The 19,325-nt window shown below is 29.6% G+C and overlaps 3 protein-coding genes across 5 annotated transcripts in view; 1 reads left to right on the top strand and 2 right to left on the bottom strand.

Annotated features, from left to right (window-relative positions):
• Positions 1-445: 445 nt before the first annotated feature.
• On the bottom strand, positions 446-3,941 carry LOC123263153 (SUN domain-containing protein 2-like). Its single transcript, XM_044725699.1, has 3 exons — positions 3,347-3,941; positions 2,731-2,942; positions 446-1,585 (listed from the first exon to the last, which is right to left on the bottom strand). Exons 1-3 carry the CDS (start codon positions 3,632-3,634, stop codon positions 550-552), a joined length of 1,536 nt encoding a protein of 511 aa, XP_044581634.1. The 5' UTR covers positions 3,635-3,941; the 3' UTR covers positions 446-549.
• The window catches only part of LOC123263148 (putative 1-phosphatidylinositol 3-phosphate 5-kinase), a 24,595-nt gene continuing 9,211 nt past the window's right edge, over positions 3,942-19,325 (top strand). Inside the window, exons 1-6 of one of the 3 annotated variants that reach the window (XM_044725688.1) lie at positions 3,942-4,190; positions 5,182-7,453; positions 7,505-8,819; positions 9,752-10,604; positions 11,778-12,527; positions 13,604-13,964. In XM_044725688.1, coding sequence (XP_044581623.1) covers positions 4,076-4,190; positions 5,182-7,453; positions 7,505-8,819; positions 9,752-10,604; positions 11,778-12,527; positions 13,604-13,803 — 5,505 coding nt within the window. In that variant the 5' untranslated portion in view covers positions 3,942-4,075 and the 3' untranslated portion in view covers positions 13,804-13,964. Of the gene's footprint in view, positions 4,191-5,181; positions 8,820-9,751; positions 10,605-11,777; positions 12,528-13,603; positions 13,965-19,325 lie in introns of those variants that run through there. The other 2 variants (XM_044725687.1, XM_044725689.1) reach the window with 2 other exon arrangements.
• Positions 16,201-19,325, bottom strand: part of LOC123263162 (UBA-like domain-containing protein 2) — a 6,896-nt gene continuing 3,771 nt past the window's right edge. The window contains exons 2-4 of the mRNA XM_044725709.1: positions 18,797-18,871; positions 17,004-17,097; positions 16,201-16,819 (exon numbers count right to left, since the gene is read on the bottom strand). Of these exons, the coding sequence (XP_044581644.1) occupies positions 16,683-16,819; positions 17,004-17,097; positions 18,797-18,871 (306 nt within the window). The 3' untranslated portion in view covers positions 16,201-16,682. The remainder of the gene's footprint in view (positions 16,820-17,003; positions 17,098-18,796; positions 18,872-19,325) is intronic.

Below are 19,325 nucleotides of genomic sequence, written 5' to 3'. Positions count from 1 at the left end.
TAACAATCATTAGAAATAAATTTATCGAAAGTTTTAAAACCTAAACTAGTTTAACCTTAACAACTATTACTAACAATACCCACGCAGAAATGTAAAAATTGAAAATTCTTGATGAGTGTAATGAGAGTAACATCGGGATGAGCTTATATCTTGAAAAATGTCAATAATCAAGAAATGAACTTGTATCTTGTGAAATATTGACATTTTTAAAGATATAAGCTCATCCCGATGTTACACACATCAAGACCTTTCATTTGAGTACCCACATCAATTTTTCATATATTTATATATATTATATATATATGTATATATGAAAAATATATCAAAAATGCATGTGGGTACTCAAATGAAAGCTCTCGATGATTGTAACATCAGGATGAGCTTATATCTTTAAAAACATCAATAGTTAAAAAAGTACATTGCAATTTAACAAAAGTCATTATTTAATAAACCAAAATTTTATTTATTTATATTACACTAGTCACGGCAGTCACAGAGTGACTGCAAGGTTGCTAGTTAATTAAATAATATTTAAAAAAATAAAAGTAATTATTGTAACTCATCAAATATATTAAGAAGATCTGTCTGAGTTTCAGTATGACTAGTTTGTGTGCTGAGCCAGGAGCGACAAGCGATAATGGAGGATTTATCGTGACCGGAAGACTCGACATCGAGCTCCTCAGACCAAGCGGTCTGAGTCTGGGTGTCAGAGAGCCCCAGGTCGGGGTGTAGAATATCGTAGCACGTTTGCGTGCACATATTACTGTAAAGAAGACTCTTTATGTCGTCGAACTCCTGAGTAGTCTGGGTCTCGTTGTTCGAGCTGACGGCGTAAGGCCTCGAGTAGTTCGGCTCGGGGTCGAAGATTGAGTCCAGGTACGGGCGGTCAGTCTGGGTCTCAATGCTGCTGAATTTATCATTGATTTCTTCCGTCAGCATCGGGTCTGACCTCGAGATCCTCGTCGCTGAGAACAGCGAGTTCTTGGAGTTCAGCTGGGTGATGCTGTCCTCTTGGTAGAACGGAAGGATGTCTGTCTGGGTGACGTTGTCGTATAAATCATCAATTATATTCTTCTCTACCTTCGACTCGGGGCTTCTTACTGGCCATAATTCCTGCATCCCGTTTAACGGCAGGGAGTCAGAGAATAAATCACTGCTAAATGTCCCTTCATTATTATCATCATCATTATTATTATTATTATTATTGTTGTTGTTGTTATTATTATTATTAAATTGCAACTCCTTCTTAGGAAGATTTTGCTTCTTATTAATGCTTAATTTTTTGAGCTCTTTGACACTTCCAACAGAAGTTTGAGTCTCTACAGTCTTCCTACTGCGCTTTTCTTTGAGCAAACAATTAGTCTGTGTCTGTCGAGACTCTCGGCGTTTGTTAGACTTTGAAGGGCTTAAAATTCGTCTGACTTTCTTTAAATCATCAGTCTGAATTGCCATGTCTCTTGTGTCTTTTATTACTTTTGATTCTTGGACTCTGTGATTACTTTCTTGATATGGACGAATAAATACTGGTAACTTTTTCTGTACTTTACAGATTTGTACCACTGGAAGATTCTTTGTGGAAGCTCTTCTGCAATAAATTATAGATAAATTTATTTAGTATTGGACAACAGTAAGAACTGCTTTTTATAATTTTTCATCACAGTGTTATATATTATATTAATATTATTAAATAGTTAAAGCTCTGGTTCTAGCACCACTTGTTACTTAATTAATGATATTTAAGTTAGCCGACGATTTTAATTTTTTTATTTTTTTGAAATCATTAAATTAAAACAAAAAAATATTTTTTACAAATATTACTTCCAGTTTTTCAAGTTTTTTAAAAATGAAATTTTTTTTTTATTTTTTTGTAATAATTTTTTCAATAAAAAATACTTATAAAAATTTTTAGATGTTGGCTAACTTAATTTTCAATAATACTAAAGTTAGCCGACGATTTTAATTTAAAAAAAATTTTTTTTTAATTATTAAATTAGAACTAAAAATATTTTTTCAAAATTGCACTTAGAATTTTTTAAGTTTTTTACAAATGAAATTTTTTTTTTCATTATTCTGCAATGATTTTTTTAATATAAAAAAATTCTAAAAATTTTTGAATGTCGGCTAACTTAATTTTCATACTTAATTATTATGAAAATGAGGTTAGCTATTTCAAAATTTTTAATTGAAAAAATTTCAATTAAACAATTAAAAAAAAAAAATTTCACATGTAAAAAACTTGAAAAACTATAAGTGCAATTTTTTAGAAATATCTTTTTAGTTGTAATTTTATCAATAAATAAAAATCAAAAATTATTAGACGTCTGCTCATTTCAGTGTTATTAATTATTTCATGTTAATTATTAATATCACTCTTTACTATATTTTAAATTTTAGATTTTTAAAATATTTGAAATTAAATTTACATTACATTGAAATCTCAGGAAATTGACTTTTAAAGCACTTGTTAGTAAAAATTAAAAGAATTTAATATAGCCTCTATTAGGCATTTAAAAGTGCAATAAATTATAATTAATTTCCATATTTTTAAACTTAGACTTAGTAAAAATTGAAGCCAACTTTTAAAAATGAATTTTTGACAATTAATTAATAATAAATTAATTTTAATAAAAAATTAATTAATAAAAAAAATTATTAAATGTCTGCTGATTTAAAATAGTGTAATTTTTACTCCAATGAAAAATTTTTAAAAATAAAAATTAGCAAACAAACCTGAGCAAATTTTTATACTTCTCATCAAAAGAATGAGACTGTCTTTTAGCATGAGTTAAAAGTGCCTCGTAAGTAGAAAAATTTTTAAAACAACTGCAGGTAAACTCCAAACCGCAGACTCTGATGTGCGCGACTTTAGCAGCTTCTGTTGAAAAACTTTTATCACACTGCGTACACGAGAAAGTTTTAGCAGCATGAACTTTCAGGTAATGCTAAAATAAAAATCCAATAATTAAATTTATAAAAAAATTTTCCAATAAATTAGATAAAAATTTATTTGATAATTTTTTTAACAAATAAATTATGTCTAAAAAAAATTGACAGAAATTTTTTATAAATAATTTATTTAATAAATAAAATTAAAAATTAGTAAAATTACTGCTAATTTTAATGTCATTAAAATATGAAAATTAATTTAGCAGATATTTGATAATTTTAAGAATTTTTTTAACAAATAATTTATGGCAAAAACAAAAAATAAGAAAAAAAATTGACATGTAGAAATTTAAAAAAATTAAACATGCAATTTTTCAAAAATAATTTTTTGGAGCAAATTTATTTGTTAAAAAATAATAAAGTGACTGCTAACTTTAATGTCATAATTAAAATTGCTTACCTGTTTTAAGTACTTCATCGTTGTAAAGTATCGTTGAGAAGTAGTAGAATAAATACAAGATACCTCGGGACAGTGATACTTGATAGACTCCTTGGCTATTTTGTCCAAATTTTTACGCTGGTGTACTTTCAAGTCATGAAGACGAAATCGGGACTCGTTCTGAAATACGAGCCCACACTGATTGCACCTCACATTATTTATAATTACACTCAATTCTTCAGCTGACGGGCAGACTATTTTTACGAGGTTCAGGATACTTGCATCAACTTTGACGTTTACGGTCTCCATTTTACGAGCCGGTTCTTTTATTTTTATTTAGATCGGCAAAATATATATATAGATATATGTCTAGAGTCGTCGTCAGGAAGTTGAGAGTTATTTGTTATTGCTGGACAAATGATAGATGATAACACAAAAATAAATAGGTGTATGTGTGTGTGTGTGTGTGTGTGTGCGTGTGTGTGTGTGTGTGCGTGTGTGTGTGTGTGCAAGTGAAAATAAATTCTAAGCCATGTGTAATGTTGTGTGTGATGTCAACTGCTGTATAACTACATACACTCTAGGCGCCATGTTTAGGATAGTGCTGCGCGTTGGTCTTCTGCGCAGTCAGCTGATCCAAGCTGATTATTGTTATCTTCACAGCAAGCTGTCAGTTTTGTAGAAAATTTTATTTATTAATTTTGAAATATGAGGAAAGTTTTTTATTTATGTGCTTAAATTATTTAAAAAATGAATAAGAATATTAACTCACCCACTAAGCTGACTGAATTCGCTCCGTTAAGTCCCCAAGAGAAGCAACCAGTTGTAGCATCGCTAATTGAAAAATTTTTTAGTTTTACAAGAAGTAAGTTTTTAATAAACTTTTCATTGTCACATAATATTCATGTGTCACATCATATTTTTTAACTTTTTATATCAATAAAATATTTCTAAAAATTAAATGACATTAGAGACTTTTATAATAATGAAATTACGATGAAAAAAATTCAACAAATAAATTCCACATGTTAAAATTATTAGAAATTTTTTTAATTGTTGATATGTTATAAAAATTAAAAAAATTGACAGTTGTCAGCTGACTTCAGTGTCATAAAATTAATTTTACTGAAAGGTAACAATCTTCTGACAATTTTAATTATTTTGTTTAACAATTAAATTAAACAAAAAAAGTTTAATTTTAATAAAATATTTTTGTTTTGCATTTAAATAAATAAATTCCTTAAATAATATCAAAAAATTTGACAGATGTTTGCTAATTTCCATAATGACATTAAATTTAGTTGTCACTTGACAATTTTTTAATTTTTTTTTAATAAATTTCTTCTAAAAAATAATTTTTAAAAAATTGCATTGTTAATTTTTTAAAATTTCTAAATGTCAATTTTTTTTATAATTTTTTTTTGTCATAATTTATTAGTTACAAAAATTCTTAAAATTATCAAATATCTGCTAAATTAATTATTATAAAATTGAATAATATTAAAGTTAGTCGACATTGACAATTTTTTGAGTTTTTTTTTTTTAATTATTACATTAAAACTAAATAATATTTTCAAAAAATTGCACTTATAGTTTTTAAAGTTTTTTGAAAATAATTTTTTTTTTTATTATTTTTGATAAAAAAAATTATAAAAATTTTTTTATTGAAAAATTATTACAAAAAAAAAGAAAATAAAAAATTTAACTTGTAAAAAACTTGAAAAACTATCAGTGCAATTTTAAAAAAATATTTTTTAGTTTTTATTTAACAAATAAAAAATAATTAAAAAATTGAAAATGTCGGGTAACTTAATTTTCATTAAAAATTCCCAGAGTATTAATAAAAAACCTTATAGATGTTCCAGAAAAGCCAGAACCCAGAGCATCAGTATCCTCTGAAATCTCACCAAGTATCGACGACCAAAGTTCCTCTGGCGACTCAGGCTCCTGGCGAGTCGACGGCTCAGAAAAAACCCCCGAAGACAGCAGCTCAAGCAGCATGGCCTTCAGTTTGGACGCTTCGGAAGGCCGAAGCTTGCCTAACGTCCTCAAAAGAATCAGCAACATAGTCGCCTTGAAGAGCAACAACCTAAAGTCCTACAAAGACTCTCACCTCCGAAGCTACTGGATGCCCGACAAGAAAGCCAAACAATGCTACGAGTGCTGCGAGAGGTTCACGACCTTCCGCAGGAGACACCACTGCCGAGTTTGCGGTCAGATATTCTGCTCCAAGTGTTGCTCCGACGAGATTCCGGGGAAAATAATGGGCTGCACCGGGGACCTGCGAGTCTGTACCTACTGCTGCAAGGTAGTCTTGTCCTACCTACAATCCTCCGACATGAAGAGCGTGCTCTCCGCGGATTTAAAAGCTCTGCAAGAAGATCTGGAAGTAAAATACGGCGGAGACACTCTTGCAGTCGCGGAAGTGCAGTCTAACATGGAAGACGAGACGCGAGTCTGCAGAAAAATCAGTGTTGGCTACATGGAAGAAAAATACGCTCTCGGAACTCACTCAGGAGACTACCTGACCTCTCACGAGCGTTCTATAGTCCTAAAAAACTCCGCGTCTTTGAGAATCATCTGCGAGGAACTCTTCAGATCTTCCAAATCAATCCCATTGCAAACTCACCGAGTTAGATTGAAGAACTTCTACAACTGCTTCACCGGGAACGAGTTAGTTAACTGGATGATCTCCCAGAACAAAGCAGCGACTAGAATTCAAGCAGTCGCTATTGGTCAAGCTTTGTTCCAAGCTAACTACATCGAATCTTTACAATCAGACACTGAATTCACCGACTCTGCTGCGATATTTCGTCCCACCAACAATTTATCCGATGATAATCTCCTCAACAAGTCCTCCTGCGACAGTCATGAGCCCGCTTGGGTTAAAAACATCCCTCAACATGATTCCACAGGCACTGACTCAGAAAGTGAGACCAAACAGGCTGAAATTACCCGCATGCCTTCTTCAGGGTCCAGTTTTTATCTAGATCTTGATGTTGGAGCTTCTACAGTTACTTTAAAGCGTCCTACTTCTTCGGATAATTTTTTTACCGACGCTCTAGACCCAGAACAGCAACAACAAGCTTCAAAAACTCATCAATGTAATTCTGGGGCTGATGAAATGATCAGTGATGAGAATCTAGTCCAAGAAGTTAAAGTAAGAAACTGCTGGCACAAACCAAACCTCCTCAGGAACTCTTATGGAGAAATGGCTGCTTATAATTCCTTAAGTTTGGCTTTTAAGCAGCATGAAGATTATTTAGTAAAGCAGCTGCTGAATAATCAAGGCTTGGCTTCTAGCTGGGCTGAAGTAATTCTTCCTCTAGCTCATCAAGTGGTGGACCAGGTTAGACCGAACCAAAATCACGACGCTGAAGACATGGACATCCGCCAGTATGTTCAAATTAAGAAGTCTCCAGGAGGAGCTAGAGATGATTGTGAAATCCTATCTGGAGTCTTCTGCAGTAAAAATGTTGCTCATAGGGGAATGAATGCGATGATAGCGAATCCTAAGATTCTTTTGCTGCAATGTGGATTGATGTACCAGCGGGTGGAAGGGAAATTGTTGAGTTTAGAACCGGTGATGCTCCAGGAGAAAGAGTACCTGGGTCATACCGTCGCTAGGATCATGGCTTTGAAGCCGGATATTGTGATGGTTCATAGATCGGTTGCTAGGTTGGCTCAGGATAGGTTCAGAGAGTGCGGAGTTACTTTGGTGCTTAATGTTAAGCTTAGTGTGTTAGAGAGAGTCGCTAGGTGCACTGGTGCTACTATTGTTAATACAATTGACGCGCATTTGACGACGCATGTTAAATTGGGAACCTGTCAGAAGTTTTATTTAAGGAATTTTCCGAGGGATAATAATTGTATAAAGACTCTGATGTACTTTGAGGGATGCGCTAATAATCATTTGGGTTCAGGGATTCATTTGAGAGGTGGCTCGCTGGGAGAGCTGAAAAAGGTTAAAAATGTTGTGGCGACTATGATCTTCGCTGCGTATTCTTGGAGGCTGGAGAATTCATTTTTGATGGATGAATTTGCAAAGCCGCCGTCGCCTAAGGATTATTTTTTAAATGAAAAAATTTCTCTGAGGAGAAATTCTTTAGAGAATTTTGAAGAAGAAGAAGAAGAAGAAGAAGAAGAAGAAGAAAAAGAAGAAGAAGAAGAAGAAGAAGTAGATGGGAAAATTAGGGTTAAAAAAATGGAGAGTGTTGAGAGTGAGAAGAAGGGTAAAGATAAAGTTGAAGAAAAACGCAGCCATGGAGAATCCGTCAGTGATTTAAGCGACCCGCTGCATCAATATTTAAACGAGCAGGATGACATTGTCCTTCCGAATAATTCAAGCTTGAGTTTGAGCGTAGCAGACCTTCCGTTGTTAAATAAATTCAAGAAGTCTTTAGACGGGACTATTTTGAGCTTCTCGCCGTATTTAAAATTTTCTATTCCTTATTTGGAAACAGAATCCGGGAGAAATTGTGTTCTACGTAAATTTTTTCCAAAAGATATTTATTATTCTCCGCAATTATTAGATTTGTTGGAAAGTACAAAAATTGGGAATAATATTCCTCAACAGATGCAAAATAAGCTTGAATTTAAACCCCGGCACCCTTTTACGTTGGCAAGACTGACTGCGGGGATAGAATCCAGGGAAGTCCAGGCTTTAGTTGCGGATTTTCGCGCCAGAGGGAGCAGATTGAATCCTACGAATAATGTTCTGCTGCCAACTGTTAAGACGGAGGCGCAGGAAGTGCCAACTGCGAAGTGGCCCGACTGCTTGGACCCGCTGAGCCATCAGAGACTGGCGGTGTTGTTCTGCAGTTTTTCTCACAATGCTGATAATGTTCCTAAGTTCTGTGTGAACCCCTGGGTGGTTAACATGGATCTTTATGGCAGGAACGATATTGCTTTGGGTAGATTTCTGGAGAGGTACTGCCTGACTTCGGAGTACAAGTGCCCCGCAGCTGGGTGCAGGCTCCAGATAGTTCAGCATGCCAGGAGGTTCGCTCATGACAGCAGCTGCATTCATGTTACTTTGAAGAAGATGGCCGCGGATCCCTTTGGTCAGGAGAACAGCCGGGATATACTTATGTGGAGCAAGTGTGTCAAGTGCAAAAATGTCTCTCCAGTTGTTCCGATGTCTTCGGACACCTGGTCGTTGTCTTATGCAAAGTATTTAGAGTTGAGGTTCTACTGCAGTGCTTATACTAATCGAAGCTCTGAAACCTGCTCCCATTCGCTCCATCATGATTACAATCAGTATTTTTCTAGAGGAAACATGCTGGCTATTTTTAAATACACAACTATTTCGCTCTGGGAAATTTCACTACCTCCTCCGGTTATTCATATTATTTATGACGCTAAGCAGCACGCTAATGTTATTGAGGAGATGAAGAATATTGCGCTTAAGGGGGATGAGGTTTTTTCTCATATTAAAGACAAGTTGATGACTTTGCAGTTGGAACCTGATAGTTTGAATGCTGCCAAGCAACAGGTAATCGATATTATTAAGAGAATAAGAAAAATTTGGTTCTAGGTACATAATAAAGAAATTAGCTTGTATCTTGTGAACTATTGAGATTTTTAAAGATATAAGCTCATCCTGATGTTAGAATCATCGAGAGCTTTCATTTGAGTACCCACATCAATTTTTCATATATTTATATATATTATATATATGTATATATGACAATTATATGAAAATGCATGTGGGTACTCAAATGAAAGGTCTCGATGAGTATAACATCAGAATGGACTTATATTTACGAAAATGTTTAGAATTAAGGAATGACAGTTACATTTTCTTAAATAATGATGTTTTTAACTATATAAGCTCATTTCGATGTTACACTCATCAAGAGCTTTCATTTGAGTACCCACATGCATTTTTGATATATTTTTCATATATTTTATATATTTATATATATATATATATATATATATATATATATATATAAATATATAAAATATATGAAAAATAGATGTGGGTACTCAAATGAAAGCTTTTGATAAGCGTAACGTCGGGATGAGCTTACATCTATAAAAAAGTCAATATTTAAGAAAATATAATACAATTTAACATAATTAAGAAACTACCTAGTATCTCGTGAATTATTGACATTTTTAAAGATATAAGCTCATTCTGATGTTACACTCATCAAGACCTTTCATTTGAGTACCTACATCAATTTTTCATATATTTTATATATTTATATATATGTAAATATGAAAAATATATGAAAAATGGATGTGGGTACTCAAATGAAAGCTCTTGATGAGTGTAACATCGGGATGAGCTTATATCTTTATAAATGTCAATAGTTAAGAAAATATAGTACACTTTAACAAAAATCATTATATAATTAAGCAAAATTTTATTTTTTATAGTTTGAAAAAATATTATAAATTTTTTTTTTATTATTTTAGGTAGCAAAAGAGCAACAGTATTTCAAAAATAAAATCGAAGAGGTCCAATTAAAATTAACATCTCCAACATTAGAAAATACAAAACTAGAAGGCAAGAGTTCGGAAAAACAAGTCCAGACTTTCATGTTCCGAATCGAGGATGGACTGGTGATTCTCAAAAGACTCATCTCCGAGGCAGTGTCTAACTGGAACGACAGAATTTACGACATAACTTCTAAGAAGAAAGACGCAAGGCCTCGTAAATTCACCGACAGGTCGCAAACTGCCGGCAGTATCAACGGAATCGTAGACACTGACGGCTACATAACAGAAGACACCGCCTCAGAGTCGCTGATCGAAGACCTGAGCCCGATGTCTGCGGACTACAATGCGATAGAAGCTATCTCTGCAGTGCCCAACAGCGGCCAGAGTGATCAGTACCTCGCAGACATGCTCGAAAGCTCGGACAATGAGCTCCAGGATCACGAGATGGTCGTTGTCAAGGACTCGCCGAAGTCCCACCATCGCTCCTACTCGGACGTGCTTCCTGTGACTTGTGAGGACATTCCAGACCGCAAGAAGAAGAAGAAGACTATCTTGTCACAGCTTTTGCCCTCGACTACCATCACCACACCGATCAGCAATCCTTTGAGTGCTTTGGAGCATCACTTGCTTCCTCTGGGGTCCGTTGTCCCTGTTGTTGTCTACGAATCCGAGCCCTCCTCTATTATCGCTTATGCTTTGGACTCTCATGATTATAAGCATGCGCTGCAGGAGATTATTCGGACCACCAAAGTTGGAGATCAGAGCTCCAGTCCTTTAATTAAACGCAAACTTGATAGTAAAGATAATTCTATTGAATCTGGGCAGTCGGGTAAGAATTTTTTATTATTATTATTTTTATTATAACATTAATAATTATTTTGGTCCTTGAAAACTTCTATAATAATAATAATAATAACTAGCAACTTTGCTGTCACTACGTGATTGCTGTAACTTGTGAGCTATGAATAAATAAAATTTTGCTTTATTAAATAATTACTTTTGTTAAATTGCACTGTACTTTCTTAAATATTGACGTTTTTAAAGATATAAGCTCATTCCGATGATGTACTCATCAAGAGCTTTCATTTGAGTACCGACATCAATTTTTCATATATTTTATATATTTATATATTTTATATATATATGTGTATATGACAAATATATAAAAAATGCAAGTGAGTACTCAAATGAAAAGTCTCAATGAGTGTAACATCAGAATGGACTTATATTTACGAAAATGTTAAAAATTAAGGAATAGCTGTTACACTTCGCTAACTAATGATATTTTTGAAAATATAAGCTCATCCTGATGTTACACTCATCAAGAGCTTTCATTTGAGTACCCACATGCACTTTTCATATATTTGTCATATATACATATATATAATATATATATAAATATATGAAAAATTGATGTGGGTACTCAAATGAAAGGTCTCGATAAGTGTAACATCGGGATGAGCTTATATCTTTAAAAATCTCATTAGTTGACAAGAAACAAGGTCATTTCTTAATTATTGACATTTTTTAAAATATAATCTCATTTTGATGTTACACTCATCGAGACCTTTCATTTGAGTACCCACATGGAATTTTTGATATATTTTTCATATATGAATGTATATAATATATATAAATATATAAAATATATGAAAAATTGATGTGGGTACTCAAATGAAAGCTCTCAATGCGTGTAATGTTGGGGTGAACTTATATCTTTAAAAATCTCAATAGTTCTCAAGATACAAGTGCATTTCATTATATGACTATCCTGGACACAAAATTTTTCTTATTCTCTTAATAATATAGTTAATGATAATAATAATAATAATAATAATTTTGAAAATTCTTAAGACAATGTTCTTATTATTATTATAAAAATTTGCAAAGTGCCAAAATAATAATAATAATAATTATTATTATTATTATAATAAAATGTTTGAAATTGTTATTATTTATTTTTTTTAAATTATAATATTAATAATTATAATAATTATTTCAGAAAATAATTTACAAACTGCAATAGCTGATAATGAAGAAGAAAATAAAACAATAAAGCAGCATAATTACATCGAAGTCCAATTCGCAGACAGTACAACAAATTTCTACTGTCGAATATATTTCGCAGCTCAATTTGCAGCTTTGAGAGACAACGTGCTACCCTGTGGTGAGGATGGCTTCACCAGAAGTCTGTGCAGAAGCGTTCAGTGGGCTGCCAGAGGTGGAAAAAGTGGAAGCACTTTTTCTAAAAGTCGGGATGACAGATTTATCCTGAAAGAACTTTCGCGTGTTGAGATGCAAATATTCCTGGACTTTGCGCCGAATTATTTTGCATACATGGAGAAATGTCAACAGACTAAGCAGCCAACGCTCTTGGGAAAGATAGTCGGAGTGTATCGCGTGTCTTTCAAGAACAATACTACCAACGCTGCTTTGAGGACCAGTGTCTTGGTGATGGAGAATCTGTTCTACTCAAGGACTATCACTGACAAGTATGACTTGAAAGGTTCTGTCAGGAACAGGCTAGTAAATCTTGAGGAGGCTGATCAAGAAGGCGAGCTAGTTTTGCTGGATGAAAATTTGTTAAATATGAGCTGTGATTCTCCGTTGTATATAAGACCACATTCTAAGTCTGTGTTGAACAAAGCTATTGAGCAGGATACTAAATTTCTGGCTGATAATTCTGTGATGGATTATTCACTGCTAGTAGGTCTTGAGCCTGAGTCTAATCAATTGGTTTTAGGAATTATTGGTAAGTGAAATGTTGATTTTATTATTATTATCTATATTATTAAGAGAATAAAAAAAATTTTGTCTTCCGGTCAATTCATTATGATAATTAGACTGCATTCGAAAATGCTCTATCTTTAGATACAGAATTAAGAAATGACCTTGTATCTTGAGAAATATTGATATTTTTAAAGATATAAGCTCATCCCGATGTTACACTCATCGAGACCTTTCATTTGAGTACCCACATCAATTTTTCATATATTTTATATATTTATATATATTATATATGAAAAATATATCAAAAATGCATGTGGGTACTCAAATGAAAGGACTCGATAAGTGTAACATCAAAATGAGTTTATATCTTAAAAAATGTCAATAATTAAGAAATGACCTTGTATCTTGTAAACTATTGATATTTTTACAGATACAAGCTCACCTCGATGTTACACTCTTCGAGACCTTTCATTTGAGTACCCACATCAATTTTTCATATATTTTATATATATATATATATATATATATATATATATATATATATATATATATATATATATGTATATATGAAAAATATATAAAAAAAGTCATGTGGGTACTCAAATGAAAGCTCTTGATGAGTGTAACATCGAAATGAGTTTATATCTTAGAAAATGTTTATAATTAAAAAGATGACCTTGTATTTCGTGAACTATTGACATTTTTAAAGATATAATCTCATCCTGATGTTACACTCATCATGACCTTTCGTTTGAGTACCCACACCAATTTTTCATATATTTATATATATATATATATATATATATATATATATATATATATATATATATGCTATATATATATATATATATATATATATATATATATATATATATATATATATGTATATATGAAAAATATATCAAAAATGCGTGTAGGTACTCAAATGGAAGCTCTTGATGAGTACATCATCGGAATGAGCTTATATCTTTAAAATTGTCAATAGTTAAAAAAATACAGTGCAATTTAACAATAGTCGGTATTTAATGAAGCAAAATTTTGTTTATTTATAGTTTACAAGTCATGGGAATCAAATAGTTATTGTTGTTGTTGTTTTAGATTATATAAGAACGTTTACTTGGGACAAGAAGCTAGAAACAATGGTAAAAAAATCAGGAATTTTGGGTGGCCAAGGCAAACTACCGACAATAGTCTCTCCAGAAGAATATCGCGCCAGATTTATAGCTGCGATGCACAGATATTTCTTACCTGTGCCCGACCGATGGACCGGGCTGGGTCGCGGTGTTGAGACACCTTGAATTTATTAATTCACTCAAAGAGAATTATAATTTATAAATAACAACCTGCAGTATATTAAGTGTACATAACAGAGTATTGAATCTAAATACTCATTTTTGTTACGTCAATGTGATTTTTACAGTATAATTATATATTTGTGTATATAAAATTAAATATTCTGTATTTTAATTTTTTAGAAAGTTTTTATAAATTGAATTGTAAATGTACTTTTATTTTTTTTTTAAAGTCAAATTTTTATTTTTATTTAAAATAAATAAAAATAAAAATTTTAATAAATAAAAAGCAATTTAAAAAAAACGATTAAAATACATTTACTAATTTATAAATTAATTAAACAAAAATCTATTTAAATATAAATAATATTTATAATTTATATTAAAATAAATAAGTAATATAAAAAATTTTAATTAGAAAGCATCATAATTTACGATTTATTTGGACAATAACATTTTTTTTTCCCATAATTATATACATATTCAATATTTAAAATAATCGTAAATTAAACAACGCAATTATAGCCAAATATATGGATAATAATAGCCGTAAAATATTGAATATAATTTCTCCTAAAATTGAGAATAATAAGTAATGTATATAGTTTATAGTTATAGTATATTTTACAACGAATTTATTTACAGGCATAGTTTATATCGATCGTAACAATATACTTAAACTTTAACTGATAAAAATAATAGTAAATGAAGTAAACAAAACATTAAATTATACCGAAAGTAAGAAATATATATTTTAATTTATATATATTTTTTACCACTTGTCGTAATACTTTACGGGTGGGACTAAACATTAATTAATATTCTTCATATAATTATGATTAACAATTTAAAAGTTTCAACAGTTTGACAACAAAAAAAAATTATTTATAAAGCTTCGTCCAAGCATACCTGAGCAAAATAATTCCAATAGGTGTCAATCCTTAATTATTATAAAATAATTAATCATATTAATTTTAAATAAAATCCTCAATGTTCATATTTATACCAGTCAGTTATTTAAATCTCTTGTACTCTTGCAATTAATTAATTAATTAATTATTGCAGTAAATAATTACATACTTTCTCAAAAGTATCCTCACAAATCTAATCTAATTCTAAAATTAACAAAAAAAAAAAAAAAAGAAACTATGACTAATTATTTTACGTGGAAGCAAATTATTTAATTATTTGTAAGCCATACGTCATAGTTTGGAAATAAGTCTCATAGAGGACGATCAAAACCAAAAATTAAAATAAGACAAAAAGAAATAGTACATGACTATATATTGACAGCAGTTAAAAGCGATATAATAATAATAATCATACAATTGTGGTCATTAATTTAAGTATGTTTTGTAAGTTTACTGGAGAATAATTTGTAAACTCATTTGTTAATAATAGAAATTTTTTAAGATATAAACTCATTTTGATGTTACACTCATCGAGACCTTTCATTTGAGTACCCACATGGCATTTTTTATATATTTTACATATATGGTATTTGTGGAATATATATAAATATATGAAATATATGAAAAATTGATGTGGGTATCCAAATGAAAGGTCTTGATGAGTGTAATTTCGGGGTGAGCTTATATCTTTAAAAAGGTCGATAATTCACGAAATACAAGGTTGTTTTTTTAATATTGACATTTGTTAAGATATAAACTCATTTTGATGTTACGCTCATCGAGAGCTTTCATTTGAATACCCACATGCATTTTTGATATATTTTTCATATATACATATATATAATATATATAAATATATAAAATATTGATGTGGGTACTCAAATGAAAGGTCTCGGTGAGTGTAACATCAGAATAAGCTTATATCTTCAAAAATACCATTAGTTGACAAGACACAATGTCATTTCTTAATCATTGACATTTTTTAAGATATAAACTCATCCCGGTGTTACACTCATCAAGAGCTTTCATTTGAGTACCTACATGGCATTTTTTATATATTTTACATATATGATACTTGTAAAATATATAAAAATATGAAAAATTGATGTGGGTACTCAAATGAAAGGTCTTGATGAGCGTAACATCGAGATGAGCTTATATCTTTCAAGTTAATGTCACAAGTGACGTTACTAACTGATTTCCAAATTTATAATATAAAATAATAACTAATTAACGTTCTAGTTTACAACCTTAAATTTTTCAGTAATATTAAAAACATACTTAAATTAATAACCACGATTATATATGCTCTTATCTGAATGCGTCAATGACGATAATTGTCTTAAAAAATCAACAATAACGTTTTTTTTGTTTTTTTTTGTACCTTACAAGTCAGGGAGCTTCTTAAATCACATAAAACAAAAATACATATAAATGTTTACAGTTATTGTTTCCGAGTTATCACGAACTCATCATCATTTTAAATATTATCTTTTTTAATCACCACGACTCATTATTACTTTAATTTAATAGCTAGTGATATCGCTATAAGTCTTACTCCATCTACTTAATAATATTTACTGTATATATATTTTTTTTTAAATATATAAGAGTACTTTATTAAAGACACTCGTTAAATTCTTAGCAACGGACGATGATACGTTATTTAAAAATATCAATTTCATCTTAATTATTAATTGATATTTTTTATAATCTCGCCTTGAGTTTTTCCCAATAAAATAACTTAAAAAAAAAATATTAATATTAATATTAATAATCTTAATTAATAAAAAAGATTCCTCACTCGGTTGATAAATCTTATACTATAGTTATATAAGATAAATTTCCTCAAGAGGAACAGGAGGTATTTTTCGACTTGTCTTGCTTGTCATAGTGCTTATGCAAGTAGTAAGCTACTTATGATGCAAGCCTCACTGAAAATCAAGAATCGTTTGTACGAATTATTCGAGCGTTTTATCTCTGAGGCTCTCCGAATCCAAACTGCTGTTGGTTTTGTGCCTGCTGCTGAGTACCGGACACACTACACCGGATTCCATGGTGAGACATTGGAGACGTTGTCTGCTGCTGTCCATTTTGCTTTGGAGACATTCCTATAATTAAAATGCGTATTAATAGACCGGTATTATTATATGCTGTTTGGCTAATCACTGATTAAATTTATTTTAATATTAAAAATTATTATTTATAAATAATATTTTTATTTTAGTTCATTTTATTTAATACGATCAAGGTCTAGTTTAATTGATAAATTTTTTTAATTTAGATTATACATACCTGAGGGCGTTTTGTCACCTGCAGACATCTTTTGAAAAGCCAACAATGTGTCGGGAAAATTCGGAGGTGTTGCAGGTGTATTACAAGGCGTTATCTGTAATGTTTGATATTAAATTATTAATAGGTTTATTTAATGATAATAGTTGTAATAATAGTGATAATATGAATCATAAAAAAATTTTTTAGTTTTTAAAATTATGGAAAATATTTTTTTTATGAATTTTTAAATTTTTAAACTTGTGGAAAATTTTTTTATAAATTTTAGAGCTTTTAAAATTAAAGAAAAATTTTGTTTATTAATTTTTAAGTTTTTAAAATTAAAAAAAATGTCTTTTTTATAAATTTTAAAGGGATTAAAATTATAAAAAAATTTTTTTTATAAATTTTAGAACTTTTAAAATTATAGAAAATTTTTTTTAATAAATTTTAAAGCTTGAAAAATTATAAAAAAATTTTTTTAAGAGCAAGATAAATTTTTTTCATAAATTTTAGAGTTTTTATAATCGTAGAAAATTTTTTTCTATGAAATTTCAGCTTTTAAAATTATGAAAAATTGTTTTTATGAATTTTTAAGTTTTTAAAATTGTAGAAATTTCTTTTTTATAATTTTTAGAGTGTTTAAAATTAAAGAAAAAATTTTTTTATTAATTTTAGAGCTTTTAAAATTAAAGAATAATTTTTTTTTAATAAATTTTTAAGTTGTTACAATTGTGGAAATTTCTTTTTTACATATTTTAGTGTTTAAAATAATAGAAAAAATTTTTTTATAAATTTTAGAGCTTTTAAAATTGTAAAAAATTTATTTTAAGAACAAGAAAAATTTTTTTTCTAAATTTTAGAGTTTTTAAAATCGTAGAAAATTTTTTGTATGAAATTTCAGCTTTTAAAATCGTGAAAAATTGTTTTTTTATGAATTTTTGAGTTTTTAAAATTATGGAAATTTCTTCTTTATAAATTTTAGAGTGTTTGAAATTATAGAAAAAATTTTTTTATAAATTTTAGAGCTTTTAAAATCATAAAAAATTTATTTTAAGAGCAAGAAAAATTTTTTTTTATAAATTTTATAGATTTTAAAATCGTAGAAAATTTTTTTTATGAAATTTTAGCTATTAAAATTGTGGAAAATTGTTTTTTATAAATTTTCAAGTTTTTAAAATTGTAGAAATTTCTTTTTTATAAATTTTAGTGTTTAAAATAATAGAAAAAATTTTTTTTTATAAATTTTAGAGCTTTTAAAATTATAAAAAAAAATTTTTTAAGAGCAAAACAAATTTTTTTTTATTAAAAATTTGAAATAATAAAAAAAATAATGCTAATGAATAATAATAGTCTAGTGAAATAAATTTACTTAGTTGTCTGTTTGGTAAAAGTAGTGTGGATTTGGCACGAGGCTTATCGGAATGTTACAGCCGAGAATAGTAACCTAGTGTAGTGACGATTTTTACTCATCATCCAGTGACTCTCAAATTTAATTACAAAAATATATATTTATCAATTCAATATCAGTCCCTATATCTCATTCATTGAATCAAGATACCTACTAATACTTATTTTCAACATAACTACTCGCTGTTACTTGTTTATTATTTACACGTTTATCAAAAGATAAGCGCAAACGGGTCTAAGATAGTATCTAGCTGATAGACAATTAATACAAGTTATTTAAATGCAAATAGAAAGTTACTATCGTACACGATAGAGTTGTTTATACTATCGATACTAAATTAATAATATAATATAGTATAAAAAATATTAAAAATATTATTATTATTATTTGTCCATACGATACACACCTGACCTAAATGCGCTCCACGTCCTTGTGGGCAGGATGGTATTGCCGCTTCTTGGAAGAATATACTAAGCGCAGTCTGAAACAATAAAAAGACGATTTATAAATAAATTATTTATTTAATCTTGAAACAGGTGATTATTACTATAAGTACAAGAAGGTTGTGCTTGTTCGAATAATCAGTGACCTTTAGAGGCTAAAATTATTATTGGAAACTGTCGTATGCACTAATCGTTATCGACCATCTCTCTAAATAGAATCTATCTATATAACATTATATTAATATTTCGTTTTTTTTTTTTTAAATATAATTAAAAATTTTTTTCAAAATAAATATAATAATAATAATAATAATATTTTGAAACACTTTGTTTATATTATTATTATAGAATTTTGTTAAGTGCCAAAATATTACACTCGTCATGAGCTTTCATTTGAGTACCCACATCAATTTTTCATATATATTATATATTATATATATGTATATATGAAAAATATATCAAAAATGCATGTGGGTACTCAAATGAAAGCTC

The sequence above is a fragment of the Cotesia glomerata genome, linkage group LG4 (assembly GCF_020080835.1).
Source record: "Cotesia glomerata isolate CgM1 linkage group LG4, MPM_Cglom_v2.3, whole genome shotgun sequence".
Lineage (NCBI taxonomy): Eukaryota > Metazoa > Arthropoda > Insecta > Hymenoptera > Braconidae > Cotesia > Cotesia glomerata.
The sequence above is the reverse complement of the archived record's forward strand: the minus strand, read 5'-3'. Positions and strand labels throughout refer to the sequence as shown.